The sequence below is a fragment of the Marmota monax genome, unplaced genomic scaffold (assembly GCF_021218885.2).
Source record: "Marmota monax isolate L192 unplaced genomic scaffold, Marmota_monax_Labrador192_F-V1.1 WCK01_AAM20220418_F8-fsc00156, whole genome shotgun sequence".
Classification (NCBI taxonomy): Eukaryota; Metazoa; Chordata; class Mammalia; order Rodentia; family Sciuridae; genus Marmota; species Marmota monax.
Genome location: NW_026694013.1, coordinates 3,130,197 through 3,149,660, shown reverse-complemented (window position 1 = coordinate 3,149,660; position 19,464 = coordinate 3,130,197). Strand labels below are relative to the sequence as shown.

At 39.2% G+C, this 19,464-nt stretch overlaps 1 protein-coding gene across 1 annotated transcript in view; it reads right to left on the bottom strand.

Moving 5' to 3' along the window:
• The window catches only part of Myh15 (myosin heavy chain 15), a 161,136-nt gene that overhangs the window by 128,381 nt on the left and 13,291 nt on the right, over positions 1-19,464 (bottom strand). The window contains 3 exon segments of the mRNA XM_058585464.1: positions 3,166-3,213; positions 3,216-3,293; positions 4,494-4,601. Coding sequence (XP_058441447.1) covers positions 3,166-3,213; positions 3,216-3,293; positions 4,494-4,601 — 234 coding nt within the window.

Below are 19,464 nucleotides of genomic sequence, written 5' to 3'. Positions count from 1 at the left end.
ACATGGTATTTGTTACACTACACAGTTTTAGTTTCTTATCCAAAATAGTCCTACCTTTTAATGCCACAAAATATTTTCTGTCTACTTTCTTAACAGCAAAATTAAATCATTTCATTAGTTATCAAACAAAAAAGCATACAACAATAATAAATGCTGGAGAAAATGAACACTGACACTGTTGGTAGCGTTATAAATTAGTACAACTGAAGCCAGATTTAAAGATAGGTAGTTAGTGTAGTTAGAGAAATCAGTTCTAAAATGAAGTCTAATAAAGAAAATGGAGTCCATCTGAGCCCACGAAACCAGAACAGCACTTAGGAGAGGAAATGTTAATATTTCTAAAGCTGGGGTCCATCCCAAAGAACTGTTAATGAAACAGCTCCCAGCAAGACAGGGAGATGTTAATCAAATCATCCCAGGTTCTGCCCAGATCACTCCTCCCTCCCCATGGGCCTCCTTCATCCACCTTTTGGTTTTCCCACCAGTATCCCCCACCTACCCACCACAGGAAAAAAGGGACCTGAAAGGCAGAATTCAAGGGACAGCCTAGAGGGACATAAGCAAAATAAAGGACAGGAATGTAGAAGAACAAAAGAAAACGGGAAAGGGAGAGAAAAGGGAAATTGCATGGAAATGGAGGGAGACCCTCATTGCTATACAAAATTACATATAAGAGGTTGTGAGGGGAATGGGAAAATAAACAAGGAGAGAAATGAATTACAGTAGATGGGGTAGAGAGAAGATGGGAGGGGAGGGGAGGGGGGATAGTAGAGGATAGGAAAGGTAGCAGAATACAACAGTTACTAATATGGCATTATGTAAAAATGTGGATGTGTAACTGATGTGATTCTGCAATCTGTATTTGGGGTAAAAATGGGAGTTCATAACCAACTTGAATCTAATGTATGAAATATGATATGTCAAGAGCTTTGTAATGTTTTGAACAACCAATAAAAAAAAAAGAAATGAGTTTTAGGGCAAAAGGCATAATGAATAGCCATGGATAGGTTTTCTTCTTGCTTACAAACATCTACATGTTATGAATATATAATAATTCAAATACAAAAAAAAATAAATAAAAAATAAAAGGGAGAAGACCTCCCCTTCCCTTGAATTCTGCCTTTCAGGTCCCTTTCTTCCTGTGGTGGGTAGGTGGGGAGGGTGTGTGTGGGGGGTACTTTCTGCTATCCTTTAATAAAGCCTTTGCACTCTACACTTGCCTTGGCATGCTTCTCTGGTGTTATACTTCAGGATTCTGGGAAGCAAGGACTCACCACAGTGAATGGTATCACAACTACTGGGGAAATCATTATGGAGGTTCCTCAAACAACTAAGAATGGAGCCATCATATGGCCCAGCTACACCACTTCCCCAGTATATATCCTAAAGAGTCACTTTAGGATACTACAGCAGTACATGCACACCCATGTTTATAGCAGCCCAATTCACAATAGCCAAACTATGGAACCAGCTGAGGTGTCCATCAACAGAAAAATGGATAAACAAAATGTATGCCTATGTACACAATGGAGTTTTATTCAGCCATAAAGAAAAATGAAGTAATGTAATTTTCAGGAAAATGGATGGAACTTGAAAACACAATATTAAATAAAATAAGCCAAACTCAGAAAGTCAAGGGTTGTATATTTTCTCTCATGGAAGGTAGAGAGAGAAAAGGAAAAGAAAGTTTAAGAGGAACTCTCAAGAAAATCAAAGGAAGATCAGAAAAGCAGAGGAAAGGGACCAGAAGGATGGAGGATGGAAGGGAAATGGGAACTACTGAGGAATGATAATGGCCAAATTATATTGTTGTATTGTGTGCATGTATAGATATGCCACAACAAATACCACCGTTGTGTACAACTATGCTGTGCCAATAAAAATATGAAGGCAAAACTAGAACACAAGTGTTGTCCTGGATGTGAAGAACTGAAATCTCATGCATTGCTGATGGGAATGCAAAATGGTACAGACACTGTGGAAAACAGTATGGTGACTGCTCAAAAATATAACATAGGATTACCATAAAATATAGCAATTCCACTTCTAGGTATACACACAAAAGAATGAAAAACAAAGACTTAAACAGGTATTTGAATACCAACATTCATAGCAGCACTATTCACATGATAACTCAAAAAATAGGAGAAACTGAAGTGTCCATGAAATGAATGGGTAAAAAAAAATATGATATATACATATGATGGAACATTACTCACCCTTAAAAAGTACTGAAATCCTGATACATGCTAACCTTGACACACAACACAGATGAAATGGGAAACATTCTGCTAAGTTAAAGACACCAGAAAGGAAAGATGAAATATTACATGATTCCACTTATACAAGGTCCCTAGAGTAATCAAAGTAGAACAGTGGTTGCCAGGGGATAGGGGAAGGAGCTAAAGAAAAGTTTTTGTTTAGAATATACAGTCCAGTTTGGGATTATAAAAGTATTCTGGAGATAGAGAGTATTAATGGTCATATGCAATGAGAATGTACTGAATACCACCTAAATTTTATGTTGTTTTACCACAATTAAAAATACAAAATTAAAAAAAATTATTTGTTGAAAGACGTGAATGAATGGGTTACTTCTTTCCATTATTGTTGTATTCCATTTTCATGATCATTGTAGATAAGTTATTTATTGTAAGAGGCCTCAAATCTTCTTGGTAAGAAGGCAAGAGTATGTGTATGTATATGTATGTGTGTGTGTGTATATTTTTTTAAGTATGAATTGAAAGCCACAGGAAATGAAGACTTATGGTTTCACCCCTGTGGAATTAGTTACTTTGCCTTTGAAATTCCAAAGGTCTTTGTTCATACCTCCTTTATGTCACTAAAAACATTTTATGGCAATTTATTCCTTTCCCTGTTTTTCCCAATGGTCTGTGCGCTAAAGGCAGAGTATGTCTTAGTCAACTTTACTTCACCAAAATTTAACAAATTCCCTGGTTTCATCAAATATTAACTGAGGAATGCTAATTTTGTTATGGAAGAATGATGGGTGACAGAATGTTGAAGAACAATTAAAAGAGATGATATTAATTTCAATATTTTCCAAAACCCTCAAGTAGTGGGTTTAAATGTAAGGAAAACAAATGGGCTTGGGGGCAGGGATTTGAATGGAAGTACAAACCATGTCTTCAAAGTAATTCTTACTTTCTGTGCCATCTGCTTCCAGATTCTTCTCTCTGGATTTCTGTTTATATTTCCAAAGTGCGTGATGGCTCCAGAGAGTCTGTAGCATCCATACTTCTCATCAGGAAGAAAGCACAAGATGTCCATGGCTTGCTGCAAAAAGAGAAACAGATGGTCCTGTCTTCTTTTTTTCTAATGGCTGCAGTAAGCATCTCACCCCACTGTGTGTCACACCTCCCCCTCTAGGCTGTAGGCTGGCAGGAATGAGACACCACAGACCCCAGGGTTGACAGATATGTTCAAAGAAATGCAAATAGGCCCTGTTGGCAGTTGGCTACCTACAGTCTGCTAATCCATTATAAAAAGAATCAGGCAGGCACAGACTTGGCTTGTTTAATTTCCAATAGCTTTAGAACTTTCCTTCAACACCCTACTCCTCTCCTGTCCCTACCAGCAATAGATCACTAACTGGTTGTATGAGGTCAATTATTTTGCATTTCATGGTTATGACGGCAAGTCCCATATCTGCTGGGTTGCTTGTTTCTGTGGTCCCATGTGTTCTCCTTATTTTAATCCAGAGTCAGCTTATTTCAAAGACTGGTAGGAGGAAGTCTTTAAGGAAAAAAATACATCATTATAGAATTGCATCTTGAGAAGCCTCTGTACATGGTAAGATATACACTCTCATACATTCCAGGACGGTGAAAATAGGTATGCTTTTTCTAGTGATTAATTTAAAATGTGTATCAAGAGACTGTACAAAATTTGTGTTCCTTACCTGGTAATTTTATTTCTGAGAATGTAGCATAAAATGAATCCAATATGCAGAAAAGTTTCCCCTACCATGATATTCACGATGTGGCGGGGTGGGGGGCAGCTTGAAGCTAGTATAATAGCACAACAATAGCACAAATGCCTTATAAAATACTGAGTATCCATTTAAATGTTTATGAAGAGTTTGTGACAATACTTAAAATGCTTATAAGATGAAGTTGAAAAATAGTATATGAAAAATAGTACATGCAGTATATTTATAAATATCTATTGAAAAACTTTAACTAAAAAAAACCACCATAATGTCCCTACCAAAGCAACCCCAAGTAGATTAAAGACAGAATACTATAGCTAGATATACCCAATAAAAGAGGTGCTTGTTGTTGAGTTGAAATTTCTTTCTGTAGTTCCAAATTTACTCCACTGACAATGTGTACTCTTAGTAAGCTTTGGACAGAAGCAGCTCTCTCCCACAAGGGTCACTTCTGCAAGTCCCTTAAGAAGAATGGAGCACTAAGTTGCTTTCTATCATTCCTCATTGTCATCAACAAAGTGTGCTTTGACAATTAACAAACCTTACTTCGGGGCCAGCAATTCTTCAGCATCATCCAGGCTCTCCACAGCAAGTACTGCACAGGAACAATCATGAAAGTCAGGGGGATTTGCAGACACCAGGAACATGGCTATAGTGGGGAAACCATCATTAACCAGCTTGGAGAATGCCAAAGGCCTGAGAAAATTATTGACCAATATTCACAGTTTACTCTCACAGCTTATAGTATACATGTAAATAAGCCACAATAAAAGCCATATTGGACCCAAACCTCTCCAGTCAATTTTTACCCTCTATTAACTTTTCAGTCATGTCAGTCATGTGTTAATACCTCTCAAGAGGAGGCTGGCCAAATCCAAAAGCAAATTCAACTACAACAGCTTGAATTGGTGTGAAAACAACAACAACAACAACAACAAAAAAAAACTAAGATAGGCCTAGACTCATGGCTGAGGGCCAGGGGATGAAAAATGTTTTGTAAAATTATAAGTAGAACAGACCTGAGCTTCAAAGGCTAGGAAGCAGCCAGGCCCTGGTGTCAGCACCCAAGGAACATCAGCAGTGTAGCCTGTCACATCACATCCTCACTCTTAGAAGGCCGAGTCTGACTTTCAAGGGATCCATAAATCGGCTACTGTGTTTAACACTGCACCACTGACATGTCTGACTCCAGATGTGATTCACTTCATCTGGAAACATGATGCAGGCCAAAGCCAAGGCAGGCTGTCAGCAGCACATCATCAACGGACTTGGCAGAATCACTCCAGACCCACCACAAAACACTTGCTCCTGAGGAAGTTGGGTTTGTTTTTTTTTTAAGCTCTTTTTCCTGTTTATCACTCATTGAAGTGAAGATCTATTATCCTGAACCTCAATCTCAGACACAAGAAATTGGGCTACAGGAATGCTCATGAATGTCTATTTGGAAAGAAGCCAAATATCTATCGCAATTGACTTAACTGTTATAATATTCACACAGTGGGTTATTATTTAATATACAAAGTTCCATGAACCATGAGAGAATGTCAAAATAATTATGCCAACAGAAATCAATCAGACAAAAAGAATATATATATATGATTTTGCATTACAAAATTCTAGAATATGCAACCAGTCTCTAGTGACAGAAATCCTAAGTAGTTGCCTAGGGATTGGGAAGGACTCAAACAAGGGGCAGGAATCAGGGATTCTAAAAGATCCAGAGGAAACTTCAATGGATGTGTGAGTTATCTTGATTGTAGTGATGGTTTCACACATATATGACAGCACATTCCAATTGTATACTTCAAAGATGTAAAGTTCATCCTAGGTCAATAATAATAAAACTGTTTTATAAAAATTTTAAGGACACTGGCTAACTCAAAGAAAATCAAAGAAAAGTATATATTTTAAGTAGAAATACATAAAAATGTTAAGTATTTTATAAATGATTTTTATTTTCCTACTTGACAAATAAAAGCTGTATTTATGGTGTGCAAAATGTTTTGACATATAATGGTACAATAGCTTGATCTTGGTAATTAATATATTACCTCATATACTTATTTTTTTTGTGGTAAGACTATCATAAATCTACTCAGAAATTTTCAAATATCTGATGCATTATTATTAACAATCACCACATTAAGCAACAGATCTTATGAACTCCTTCAACTGTTTTAGATTCCACCTATAAGCGAGCTCATGTGGTAGTTGGCTTTCTGTGTCTGGCTCATAATGCTTAGCATGACACCCTCTAGCTTCATCCATGTTGTGCAAAATTATTTTTCCCCCAGGCTGAATGGTTTTCCTTTGTGTAGACATATACCAAATTTTCTTCATCAATTCATCCTTGTTGTGGTTTGGATGTGAGCTATCCCCCAATATCTCCTTTGTTAATGTAGAAATGTTTTTCAGAGTTTTATTAGATTGTGAGAGCTATAATTGAATCAGTCTATTCTAGTTTGGATGGTTGTTAACTGCATGTTAACTGTAGGCAGGTGGCATGTGGCGAAAGGAGGTGGATCACTGAGGTGTGCTCTGGAAGGGTATATCTTTCCCATGACCCTCTTCTCCCTTTGTTCTCCCACTCTGCTGCTTGACCCCATCAGGAGCTGAGTAGTTTTCCTCTACTGGGCTGTCTCCCCATAGTGTGCTATCTCATCTTAGGCCCAGAGCAATGAAGTCAGCCTTCTATGTACTAAGAGCTCTGAAACCATAAGGCCCAAATAAACTTTTCCTCTTCTAAGTTGTTTTTGTAGAATATATTAAAACAATCTAATAGTGGTGCAATAAACATTGGAATACAGATATAAATTTTGAATTACTTATTTCATTGCCTTTAGATATATAACAATAAGTAGGACTGGTGGATTTTTTTTTTTTAGAAACCTCTATACTGTTTTCCATAATGATTGCACCAATATTTAAATTTCTTTCTTGTCAACACTTGCTATCTCTTATTTTTGGAAATAGACATCCTAGCAGGTGTGAGGTGATATCCAGTGTGATTTTGATTTATATTTCCTTGAGAATCAATAGTGTTGGGCATCTTTTCCTAAACTTTTTGGCCATTTTTATGCCTTTTTTTGAGAAATGTCCTTAAATTCTTTGTCTACTTTTTAATCAGTTTTTTTTCCTTTTAAGTTCCTTGTGTTTTAGGTATTAACTCCTTATTGGATGTATGGTTTGCAAATGTTTCCTCCTATTCCATAGGTTGTTTCTTCTCTATGCATGATTGTCATGCACTAGAGGAAATGAATATTAGGATATAGGCAAAATATCAAGGATTCTACCAGGCAAGGACTTCTTGGTTGCAGACTGCTCCTAGGGTTTTTAGACCAACAGTAGGAAGAATCAGTGCAATAAATAAATAGAATGAGGAAAGATCAGAAAAGAAGAAAAATATACATAGGGTCAAGCTACAGAGATGGCATTAAAAACTAAAGGATTTTGAAGGAGCCACCTCTGAAGGGGCTGAGTAAGTGGGTCTGAAACATGCCTAGTCAGGGTCAGACCTGAGAGTTAAGAAGCAAAGGGGTATCCACGGCCACATAGTGTCTAGTTGGGTGCTGGCTCATTTCATTTCCTTTGCTCCTTCAATGGGTGGACAGCCTGCCTGCTGTCCAATTAATGTGTGGTATTGACAAATGCCTATGTTTAGGAAGTTTGAATAAAATCCTCATATTGCTGAGGTTTGCTGTCTTGTATCCACCCTCAGGACACTTTGAAACTCGTGTTTGGCAAGAATGGAAAGAATTCCAGATCATCTTTTGAAATGTCCCCTTGAATGACAATGAGTACTGAAAACAGTGGTCTGACAATACCTAATTTGGACCAGCAGATGTCAGACTTTGCACAGTAAACGATCTGAAAAAAAAAAAAAAACCCAATTTGCAGCAAGATAAATTAATTGAGGAAAAACATGAATTTTTCATAGTACAAAAGCTTCCATGTTCTGCAAATTAGTAATCATAGATTTGTCACAAAATCTTGAGGTTGTAATCAGTTTGTAAACTTATGTGTCAGATGTCTTGCACAGTGTAAAAATTCATGTCCAGAATGTGAGATCTGACAGGGCTAATCAATGGAAGACAAAAATATCCTGTTCAAGGCAGGGAGGACAATAGCCGCCATTTACATATCATGAATTACACTCAATGACAACAAGAATTGTCTAGGATGCAGTTTTCCCCATCAAGTAAACACAATTTGGAGTTGAAAACCAAGTAGTCAAAATGCTGCCATATGTATATCATGCTTAATCTAAACATAATGGACTGTGGGAAAGGTTCACATCTTTTGCTAGCCTGGATCTGCAACCTCAGCCCATATCCACTCCTGTAGGAGCTTTTCTGTGCTCAATGGCTTATCTCAAATGCAATGGAATCAGCTTGTTATTCTCCCCTTCTAATGACTTCCCCTAGCATTTAAATATAAATCATCTCTGTCGTGACCTGCAAGATGCTTCATAATGTGGCTCCTGCCTAACTCCCTCTCTATGATCCTTCTCACTCAACTACCCATAGTGGCAGTTTGCTATTCCAAAAAGCCGCCAGATGCATTTCTGCTTGGAGGCTTTCACACTCACCATTTCTTCCTCCTGGAATTTCATTCCTGGAAATCGTTGCCTCCTCACTTCTTCACTTATGAATCTGCAAAAATATATATATATATATATATATATATATATATATATATATATATATATATATATTGTTTTCTAGAACAATTGCCTAACCATTCCATCTAAAATTAAAGCACCCACAACCTTACCAAAGACCATTCTCTTTACCCTTCACCCTTTTTCTTTTTTGGCGGGGGGCGGTATTTGGGATTGCACTCAGGGGCACTGGACCACTGAGCCACAACCCCAGCCCTATTTTGTATTTTATTTAGAGACAGAGTCTCACTGAGTTGCTTAGTACCTCACTAAGTTGCTGAGGCTGGCTTTGAACTAACAATCATCTTGCCTCAGTCTTCTGAGCTACTGGGATTGCAGGCACGCACCACTGTGCCTGGCTGAATACATCATCTTATTCTCTCCTAGCCTTAAGATGTATTTTGTATTTTATTTAGAGATGGGGTCTCACTGAGTTTCTTAGCACCTCGCCATTGCTGAGGCTGGTGTTAAACTCAAAATCCTCCCGCCTTAGCCTCTGGAGCCACCGGTGTTACAGGCACGGGCCACTCTGGTGCACCACTCTCTGAAATTATGTATTTGTTAGTTTTTTGTTGCCTATTTCCATACTCAAATGTGATTTCACAAGGGCAAGGAACTGTCTGTAACCACTGTATCCCTCATGCTTAAATAGCTGTGCCTGCTGCATACAGAGCAGTTGTAACATACAAATACACGTTGAATGAATACATGAAATTCATCGTCTGACCCCATATTGTGCTTTTCTTTCTGTTCTTACCACTACAATTATCTTGGTCAAATAACACAACTTGGTAATATTTTTTGAGTAATCATTCTCTCATTTTTCTCAGTCGTTGCCAAGGCTGTTTTGTCCATGAACTCCTTCTCTATTCCCCCTATTCCCACAGATACTACCTTGGGTCAATGTCTTATCTTACACCAACTATTGTAATCACCACTTCCCTCAAGTTTCTGCCTGCAGGCCATCCTGCCCACCACATCAGCTTAATCACCCTAAACACTGCTCTGTTGACCCACCAACCCCTGCAACACAGATGCATGCACACCCTCCCAAGTCCCTTAGTGCAGAACCTATAATAAAATCTTGCTGTTCCTGTATGCAAATCCTCCATTCCAGTCAACCTGGACTCTATTACTGATCTTGATTTGCCCTTTCCTGGTATTGTTTACATTGCTTCTCCTTCTAGAAACACTCTCGACTGTCTTGTTAAATCCCCCCCTCCCTACCCAAATCCCCCTTGTTTATACACCATGGTGATATTTCTCCTCTGTCCCCTTGTCTATACTATTCACATTTGAGGCTTGAGGCCTTTATTATCTAACACTTTCATAAATACACACACACACACACACACACACACACACACACTTTCCTGTTTCCCAATCCTACCAACCCTCATTCTTTAATTTCCAAATTGAGAAATTTGGAATAGTGATGCTATTTATTCTCTACACTCATAAACATATAGAACATCCTAAAATACTTTTCAGGCCCTCAATCTGTTTCTTTCTCTTGTTCTAGAATGAATACATGGTAGTTCCTCTCTCTCTCCTGAAATTTTATTCCTGGAAATATTTGCTAGTTTGCTGGTAAATCACCCAGGATTTTTCTAGCAAATATGAATGATGGGTAGAAAATGCATCAAGATGGATACTTAGATGTTCCTGCAAAACTCAAAAGAAGCCTGGCATGGTGTTGCATGCCTGTAATCCCAGTGGCTCAGGAGGCTGGAGAATTTCAAGTTTAAACCAGCCTCAGCAACTCAGCAGGGCCATAAGCAACTTAGTGAGACTCTGTTTCAAATTTTAAAAAGTAAGAGGGGCTGGGGATGTGGCTTAGTGGTAAAGTGCCCTTGAGTTCACTCTCTAGTACAAAACAAAACAAAACAAAAAACCACAAAGGAAAACTGTTAAACAAACACCCAAGAAAAGCAATCAATACAATTGTGCTTTCTGTAAGTCACTTATTGTAGAGACTTAGAGATCATAATATCTGCAGATGTATTTTGTCTCTGGTATCAAAGTACATCCTGACAAATATCCCCTAGGTGAACACAGAACTCAGTCTAATATTCAAACTTTCCAAATAGTCAGAATGCTATCTATCTCAGCATGGGTTTAATAGGAGATGGCACCTGTTAATGTTTGGAGTATAGTATGATTGCCAGGACTAGTAATGGTCCAGACTTTTCCCCAGATCTGCCTGTTGCTTTGTATTCTTGTGTGCACAGTGGAATCTCTCTGGGTCTCAATGTTCTTATTTAAGAGAGAGAAATATCTGCTCAGCATACTCCTTCCTTCATTCAACAAACAGTCACTGAACATCTGCTATGATCCAAGAGAAACAGCCATGGTCCCTTCCTTTATGAAACGTATAAGGGCAAATGGCTACTGCAGAACTTCTAACAACCTTTGGCATGTTTTGAAATCCAAATAAAAGCCAGTGCTACATCTTAGTAGGTAAGAGAAAAGGAAGAATAATTCCAGATGTGAGAGGTAGACAGCACCCTGACTTGTACACCATATAGAACCAAGAAAAGAATAGGGTTTCATGTCATCTGTGCTCAGGAGACATTGGGATATTTTAAGCAGAGGAATTATATGACCTGATTAATGTTTCAAACACACTTTGCATTAATAACTTATGAGTATTGTTCCTTTCTTCTCAGTGAAAGCCACAAGGCAGGTAACAAAGGCTGTCCGGAGGTGATAGTGCCCATGTCAGAATGTCAGATGCAGTTGAGAAGACTGTCCAGTGGCCTGGAGGACAGAGCAGGATGTTGGAGCAGGACAGAAGACAATCTGCTAAAGGTCAGCCCATGCTAGGATGGTACAAGTACAGGACAGAAGCCTGGTAGGGAAAGGAGATGGTCATGCACAGGAAGATTAGGCTAATAAATAAAAAATATGTAGGGCAAAGGGAGCAACACATACAAAGGCATACATGCGTATTTGCACATATATGCACATATACAGATACATATTTATACATAGTATTCATTTAAATAATTCACTGGATTTCCTGATGTTTTAGACTCCCTTTTCTTGTCCCTTCCTTCCATTCATTTTTATGTAATTTTGCTTCTCTACTTCTTTTTATTCTTCCAACTTTATCCTTATTCTCTTTCAATTGCTCTTTATATTTCTGCTTTTTGTTCTTTTCCTTTATTATAATCTTTTCTTTCACTTTCCTTTTTTAAAAAGTTTTTCCCCTTCTCCCTCTGTATTGTCCCTTTTTCCTCTCATTTCTTTTGGTTTCTTTCATATTTCATCAGAAAATAACAGCATTATAATAAATACCAAAAATAGCAATTGTTTTAAGTACTGTTAGGAGTACCTACTAGACCAAATGTTAAAAGCAGAGCAAATGTGGACAGCACTATTCTAAGCCTCTGGATGGAAATTAGGCAAGTCAGCATGAGACTATTATTTAATTACGTCCAGAGACTCAAACAAGAAGCCTTCTGCAGATTTCATTACAAATTATGCTGTGACTCCCTGCCAGTCATTCTTGGCATAAAATGGATTTGTGAAGCTAAGTTTTGAAATCCAAATTCTTCCTCTGTCATGCGACTTCTAGCTATCAAAATCCACTTAAAAAGTACTTTCTCCCCAAAACAAAAAAATCTCCAGTGAAAAATATGTATAGGTAAGGAGGTTATACGCAAGAGTGGAAACAATAATTTTGGGGAGTGAACTAGGAAATACCTGCCAAATTGACTTGTTATAAGCAGTACAGGAAATTACATAGGAGAAAATATTCCAATCTATAAAATATAATAAAATATAAAGCATCACTATAATTTGGAGGGCCAGCTTGCCTATTGAGAAAGGAAAGAAATTTGAAACAATTAAGATAAATATTTTCATCTTGAAATTGACCAAATAGAAACTTCTGAGACATATTTATAAGTAGTGTTAATTGTCCGAATGATGAGGTCGGTTAGTTTTTTTTTTTGAGGAATATAACAACATTATAGACTTTAATCTAAAAGATCTTTTTTGATGTTCTAGAATTTTTGTTGCATCTATTTGCTCAGACATGAGTTTTTATCATTGCTTAAAAGCTAAAAAAAAAATCTGATACTATGCAAAATCATGTTACAAGACAAGAGGAATTGTTATTTCTCAGGGTTTTAGTATTTCCAAATGCTTCCAAGAGAGCATTCACTTACATAATATGATGTTCTAATTTTTTTTTAACCTGGTAGTGGGGTTGAACCCAGGGGTGCTTACCACTGAGCCACATCCCCAACTCTTTTTATTTATTTCTTAATTTTAGACAGGGCCTTCCTAATGTGCCCAGTCTGGTCTAGAACTTGTGATCTGCCTGCTTCAGCCTTACCAGTAGCTAAGATTATAGGTATACAATATGATTTGATCATCTAAAGTCTCCTGAGATGCATGCAAGACAAGAGCAACTGTTTTTAATAGTATTCTATAATTTACCACATTCCCATCTCCAAGTTCATCTCCATTCTGACTATGATAACCTGTAGCCAAACCTGCTTATAAACATGAATATAAAGTATTATTTAGGAATTAAATGCTAAAACAAAACAAAAAAGCTCCAACAAAAAATAGATCAAAGAATCTAAATAAGCCAAAATAAACAAAAAGTACCAAAGCCTATTTCCAGATGAACTCCATTCCATGTATTCCACCATTGTTAATTACCTCTCTTCTCATCTAATTCACATATCTAGAAACTTATCCTAGGATAATACAGCAAATTTACCATTACTAAATTTATTTTTGCTTGCTATTATTCATAAGTAATCTAGAGGTTCATACCAAGCAGTGACTTATAATAGTATTGATCTTGAATGTGGATCATGCACACTTACATGATGAACCAAAATGGGTCATCTATACAGTGAGCTTGAATGACCAGCCAGCAGCCACACTTCACTACAACTTTACTGTTTTCTACTCATCCTCAAAGACCCACTTTGTGGCAATAACTATATAACTATATATATATATATATATATATATATATATATATATATACATATATATATATATATATATACATATATATATATATATATACACACACACACACACACACACTTATTGACATATATACAGTATTCAAGAATATCTAACTTTACATATATCTAAATCCTATGTAATATGGATTTTTGGTCCTTCTAATAAATAAAAGAACCATATAAGCAAAGATTTCCATAGATGTGCTATGCAATCATAAGACTCAATGACTATATGGAACCAATTAATATGCACCCAAACTCCCTCAAAACTCACAAATTCACACAAAAACAAGTCATATCTAGCGAATAATAGAGTTAAATGACTGGAAAAGAAATCAATGAAATTTGAGAAGGTGGTGGTTGGAAAGAAAATTTTCTATGCTTAAAAATTTGACCAGATGACTTTTCGGATATATTTCTTTGCAAAAACAGCAGTCAATGTCCAGGATCAAATTCAACAAGCAAAATTACCATGTCAGACATAGAAAGATAAGAGGTATAACAGCTCCATAGCTCATTAATTTTGAGTTCCATTTAACATTACTAATTTAACTAATTTTATTTTGATTGCCAACTTTCATGGTGTAGTTATCTTCAAATTATTATGAAGCCCATTAACATATTAATGGAGCTAAACAAAGAAAACTAAGTTAAAAATTGCCAATGGGCTGGGGGGTGTAGCTCAGCTGGTAGAGAACTGCATATCATATGCAAGGCTCTGAGTTTAGTCCTCACCATACATACATACACACACACCACACATTTCTCCAAAAATGCAAACGAAATATACAGAGCGATGGCAAAGTTATTCTGAACATAGAAAGCTAGTAAAGTTGGGCATTTGAGATTTGACACAGTAGTTAAGGTGAAGATGCATATTGGTATATACTTATAGGAATATAAATATTTCATTGTAGTTAAAGAGGCTTAGAAATATTTTTGAAAGTATCCAATTAAACCACTGATAATTCTAGCTTTAAAGTCAGATGGTTTGAATCTTAAGTATATAACTATCAGAGGGTTTAACCAACAGAGACTGGACCAGTAAACATGTCATGAAGCAGAACGGAAACAAATGATGCGACTCATGTTTTCAGATTATTAGTTTAGAGCACATGATGATCCTCTCAAGGCATAAAGGTAAAAAGCAAGACTTTTTCCAACTTTGACAATTGTTCTGTGGTTCTTTCCACCTCCTTACTCCTCACAGGTGGTCAATAGTTTATCAATTCTGATAATCACTGTAATGAAAGCTAAGCAGTTTTGACCATATGGACTATAGCAAACAGGGAAGTTTTTATAGAAAAGTCAAAACTTAAGATGGAACTTTAGGTTATGTAGACAGTTAATTGGTGAGGAGAAGGGGAAAGAAAGCATGATAAAAAATCTAGAGTTTGATCCAGGCCTGGTGGCATGTGTCTGCAATCCCAGAAACTCTGAGGCTGAGGCATGAGTATCACAAATTCATGGCCACCTTGGGCAATTTAGCTAGACCCTGTCTAAAGATAGAAAAAGAAAAAGAAAATAGAAAGTGCTGGAGATATAGTTCAGTGGTAGATCACCTTTGAGATTAATCTCCAGTACAAGAAAAAAAAATCTGAAGTTCAGAAACATCAAGAAACTTGATAAAATCAAGAAGCCTATTCCTGACAGGTGTGGTGGTGCATACCTAGAATCCCAGTGCCTCAGAGGCTGAGGCAGGAGGATTGTCAATTTAAAGCCAACCTCAGCAAAAGTGAGGCACTAAGCAACTTAGTGAGACCCTGTCTCTAAATAAAATATACAATAGGGTTGGGGATATGGCTCAGTGGTCTACTCCTCCTGAGTTCAATACTTGGTACCACCCCCCCCCAAAAACAACAAAAAAAAAAAAAAAAACCCTATTCCTCATGAACTTCTTTTGAAAAAGTAGGAAAAGACCTTTATTAAGTAAAGACAATCTCCTCTCCTCCCTACCACTCTTCAAAAGATTGTTATCATTGCTTCCACTTGGGCAAATTAAACCCTCTTCTCAGAAAGGGGCCTAACAATCATTTCACTAGGCAGGTATTCTCTAGGCTTCCCCTTTGCTTTTGATAACCAGATGTTATGATTTAGATCTGGACTGTCTCCCGAAAACTCATGTGTTGAGGACTTGGTGCCCTTTCAAAGTTTGAAGGTGGGAATTTGGGAAAGTGATAGGATCATGAGGGCTCTGACTGCACCTGTAGTAGAATAATTTGAAGGCATGATTGAAAACTGTAGGAGGGGGAGACAGCCAACATGGCGGCGAGAGGGGAGGCAGCGCTTTCAGTACCTCCTCAACTACGGGGTCAGAGAGACGCATGGATACGCTTAGATTCGACCTGCTGAGAAACTCCTAGCAAAATTCCACTAAAGAGAGATCGGCCGGGAATCGGTAGGATTTTTGGAGGTGACAGTCTGCGCTAGACGAGTGAATCTCCGCCATGCAGTGCAGAGGTCCAGACCCGCCAACCGCTGCCCGCGCGACTCGGCGACTGTCGGCTGCCTGCACCGGCCCCCGCGTCAGGGCGGATAGCCTCCGAGGCGCAGCTCAGCAGGAGCGGTGCAGGGACTCTAGGAAGAGGTCTCTCGCCAAGCCTTCATGAAATAGCAAACCGGGAGCTGAAACCAACCAGAGACAGACCAGTCCCACCCCTCCCTTCGGACACTCCGGCAAGGAGCCTGGGGCCCGCCATAGCAGAGTGGTGACATCACCAGAGTTCAGCCGACAGAATTCCTTCCCAGCGGAATCCACATTAGCAGGTGTGTGACTCCCACCCCCTCCAGATACAAGCAGCCAGGAAACCACCGGGGGTGTGTCTGTAGGGAAGCGGAGGGGATTCCAGATCCCCACCTCCCCTTAACACCAGCGGCGACACCCAAGATCTTAGCCGCCAGTTTCTGGGGGCGTGCCCACCAAAGGGGTCCGGAAAAATTAAACTGTTGGTTCCCAGATCACCCCACCACAGCACTGGGGCTTAGATGAATGACAGAGAGGGTGTTCATTGTTCGGGTGGGGCTGCAAGTGTAATCAGATCCTTGGGGAACCGCCTCTGGTGAACAGGACCTGGCTGGCTGGCTGGGAGGAGGAACAGGGGGAGGGGCCGGATAAGTGAAAGGGCTCTGGACTAACAGGATTGAGAGACTCCCAGGAGCCACCGTACAGGGATTTCTGTCAGCACATAGAGGGCAGAAGCTCGGCTCAGAGGGCACAGCTCCGCCTATTGGAAGAGAAGAAAATGGGATTCAGCCATTGAACAGGGGATGCCAGCATGGCAGAGATCTGATGTCATCGGAGAGCGGCCGAGGAGAAAACTTCATCGGTGCCAGCGGCGACGGAAACAGTTGGTCCCCTGGTAGGGAGGGTGAGTCACAGATACCCGAGTCTCTCTCGCTTTGTCGTCGAGCCAGAGGGGAGGAGCGGGGCCGCCGCCCGCGCCCGCAAGGTAGGCAGACCTACGACCAACCTGCAGATCAGGCCCAGCGGTCTGCAGGCGTGGTAGGAGGGGCAGGGCAGAGCCACCGCCCGCGCCGGCAAGGTAAGCAGACCTGCGACAGGCCCAGCGGCCTGCCAGCGTGGTACACACTTCACCCCAACTGGAGTAGGGGCAGAGCAGAGCCTTCGCCCGCGCCCAGATCAGGCCCAGCCTGTGTGGTGGTCAAGTGACCCCAATTGGAGTGGGGGCGGAGCGGAACTGACACCCGTGCCGCAAGGTGGGCAGACCGGCGACCAACCTGCAGATCAGGCCTAGCGGTCCCCGGGCGTGGTAGGAGGGGCAGGGCAGAGCCTTCGCCCCCCACCTGCAAGGTAGGCAGACCTGTGACAGAACGGCGGATCAGGCCCAGGGGTCCGCGGGCGTGGTAGACACCTCACACCAATTGGAGGAGGGACAGAGCAGAGCCCCCGCCCGCACCTGCAAGGGAGACTTTTCAACTATACAAGAGCAATATAAATATATAGGGGGGGGGAAATTTCAAAAACACAACAGTTTCACCAAGAAGAAAGAAACGCAAGCAGTATGAAAAGACAAGGAAAGAAAGGACTACAAGCAATGCAGGTCAGCTCAACTTTAGAAGAGGTAACAGCTGCAGCAGATGGAATGTCAGATAAAGAATTCAGGATATATATGCTTCAGATGATCTGGAGTATCAAGGAAGAAATTAGACAGCAAAATCAGACAATGAAAGATCACTTCGACAAGGAATTACACAAACAAATCCAGGAAGCAAAGGATCAACTATACAGGGAGATAGAGGTTATAAAAAACAAACAAACAGAAATCCTAGAAATGCAGGAAGCAATAAACCAACTTAAAAACTCAATGGAGAATACTACCAGCAGAGTAGAACACTTAGAAGATAGAACATCAGACAATGAAGACAAAGTATTTCAACTGGAAAAGAACATAGACAGCTCAGCAAGACTGTTAAGAAACCATGAGCAGAACATCCAAGAAATATGGGATAACATTAAGAGACCAAACTTAAGAGTCATTGGGATACAGGAAGGTATAGAACTCCATACCAAAGGAATGAGCAATTTATTCAATGAAATAATACGAGAAAACTTCCCAGACTTGAAGAATGAGACAGAATCCCAAATTCTAGAAGCCTACAGGACGCCGAATGTGCAAAATTATAAGAGATCCACACCTAGACACATTATAATGAAGATGCCCAACATACAGAATAAGGAGAGAATTTTAAAAGCTACAAGAGAAAGGAAGCAGATTACATTTAGGGGCAAGCCAATCAGGATAACAGCTGATCTTTCAACACAGACTCTGAAAGCTAGAAGATCCTGGAATAACATATTTCAAACACTGAAAGAAAATGGGTTCCAACCAAGAATTGTGTATCCAGCGAAATTAAGCTTCAGGATGGAAGATGAAATTAAAACCTTCCACGACAAACAAAAGTTAAAAGAATATGCAGCTAGAAAACCATCTCTTCAAAACATCCTTGGCAAAACATTACAGGAAGAGGAAATGGAAAATAACAATGAAAACCAACAGTGGGAGGTAGGACAGTAAAGGGGGGGGGGAATAATCAAAGAGGAAAACAAACCATGTTTAGTAACATAAATAAACAAATATGGCTGGAACAACAACCCATATCTCAATAATAACCCTAAATGTTAATGGCTTAAACTCACCAATTAAGAGACACAGGCTAGTAGAATGGATCTCAAAACAAGACCCAACAATATGCTGCCTACAGGAGACGCATTTGATAGGAAAAGACATACATAGGCTGAAGGTGAAAGGTTGGGAAAAATCATATCACTCATATGGACTTCGGAAACAAGCAGGAGTGTCCATACTCATATAAAATAAAATAGATTTCAAGCCAAAGTTAATCAAAAGGGATAAAGAGGGACACTACATACTGCTTAAGGGAACCATACACCAACAAGACATAACAATCATAAATATATATGCCCCAAACAATGGTGCAGCTATGTTCATCAAACAAACTCTTCTCAAGTTCAAGAGTCTAATAGACCACCATACAATAATCATGGGAGACTTCAACACACCTCTCTCGCCACTGGACAGATCTTCCAAACAAAAGTTGAATAAGGAAACTATAGAACTCAATAACACAATTAATAACCTAGACTTAATTGACATATATAGAATATACCACCCAACATCAAGCAGTTACACTTTTTTCTCAGCAGCACATGGATCCTTCTCAAAAATAGGTCATATATTATGTCACAGGGCAACTCTTAGACAATATAAAGGAGTAGAGATAATACCATGCATCCTATCTGATCATAATGGAATGAAACTGAAAATCAACGATAAAAGAAGGAAGGAAAAAGCATACATCACTTGGAGAATGAA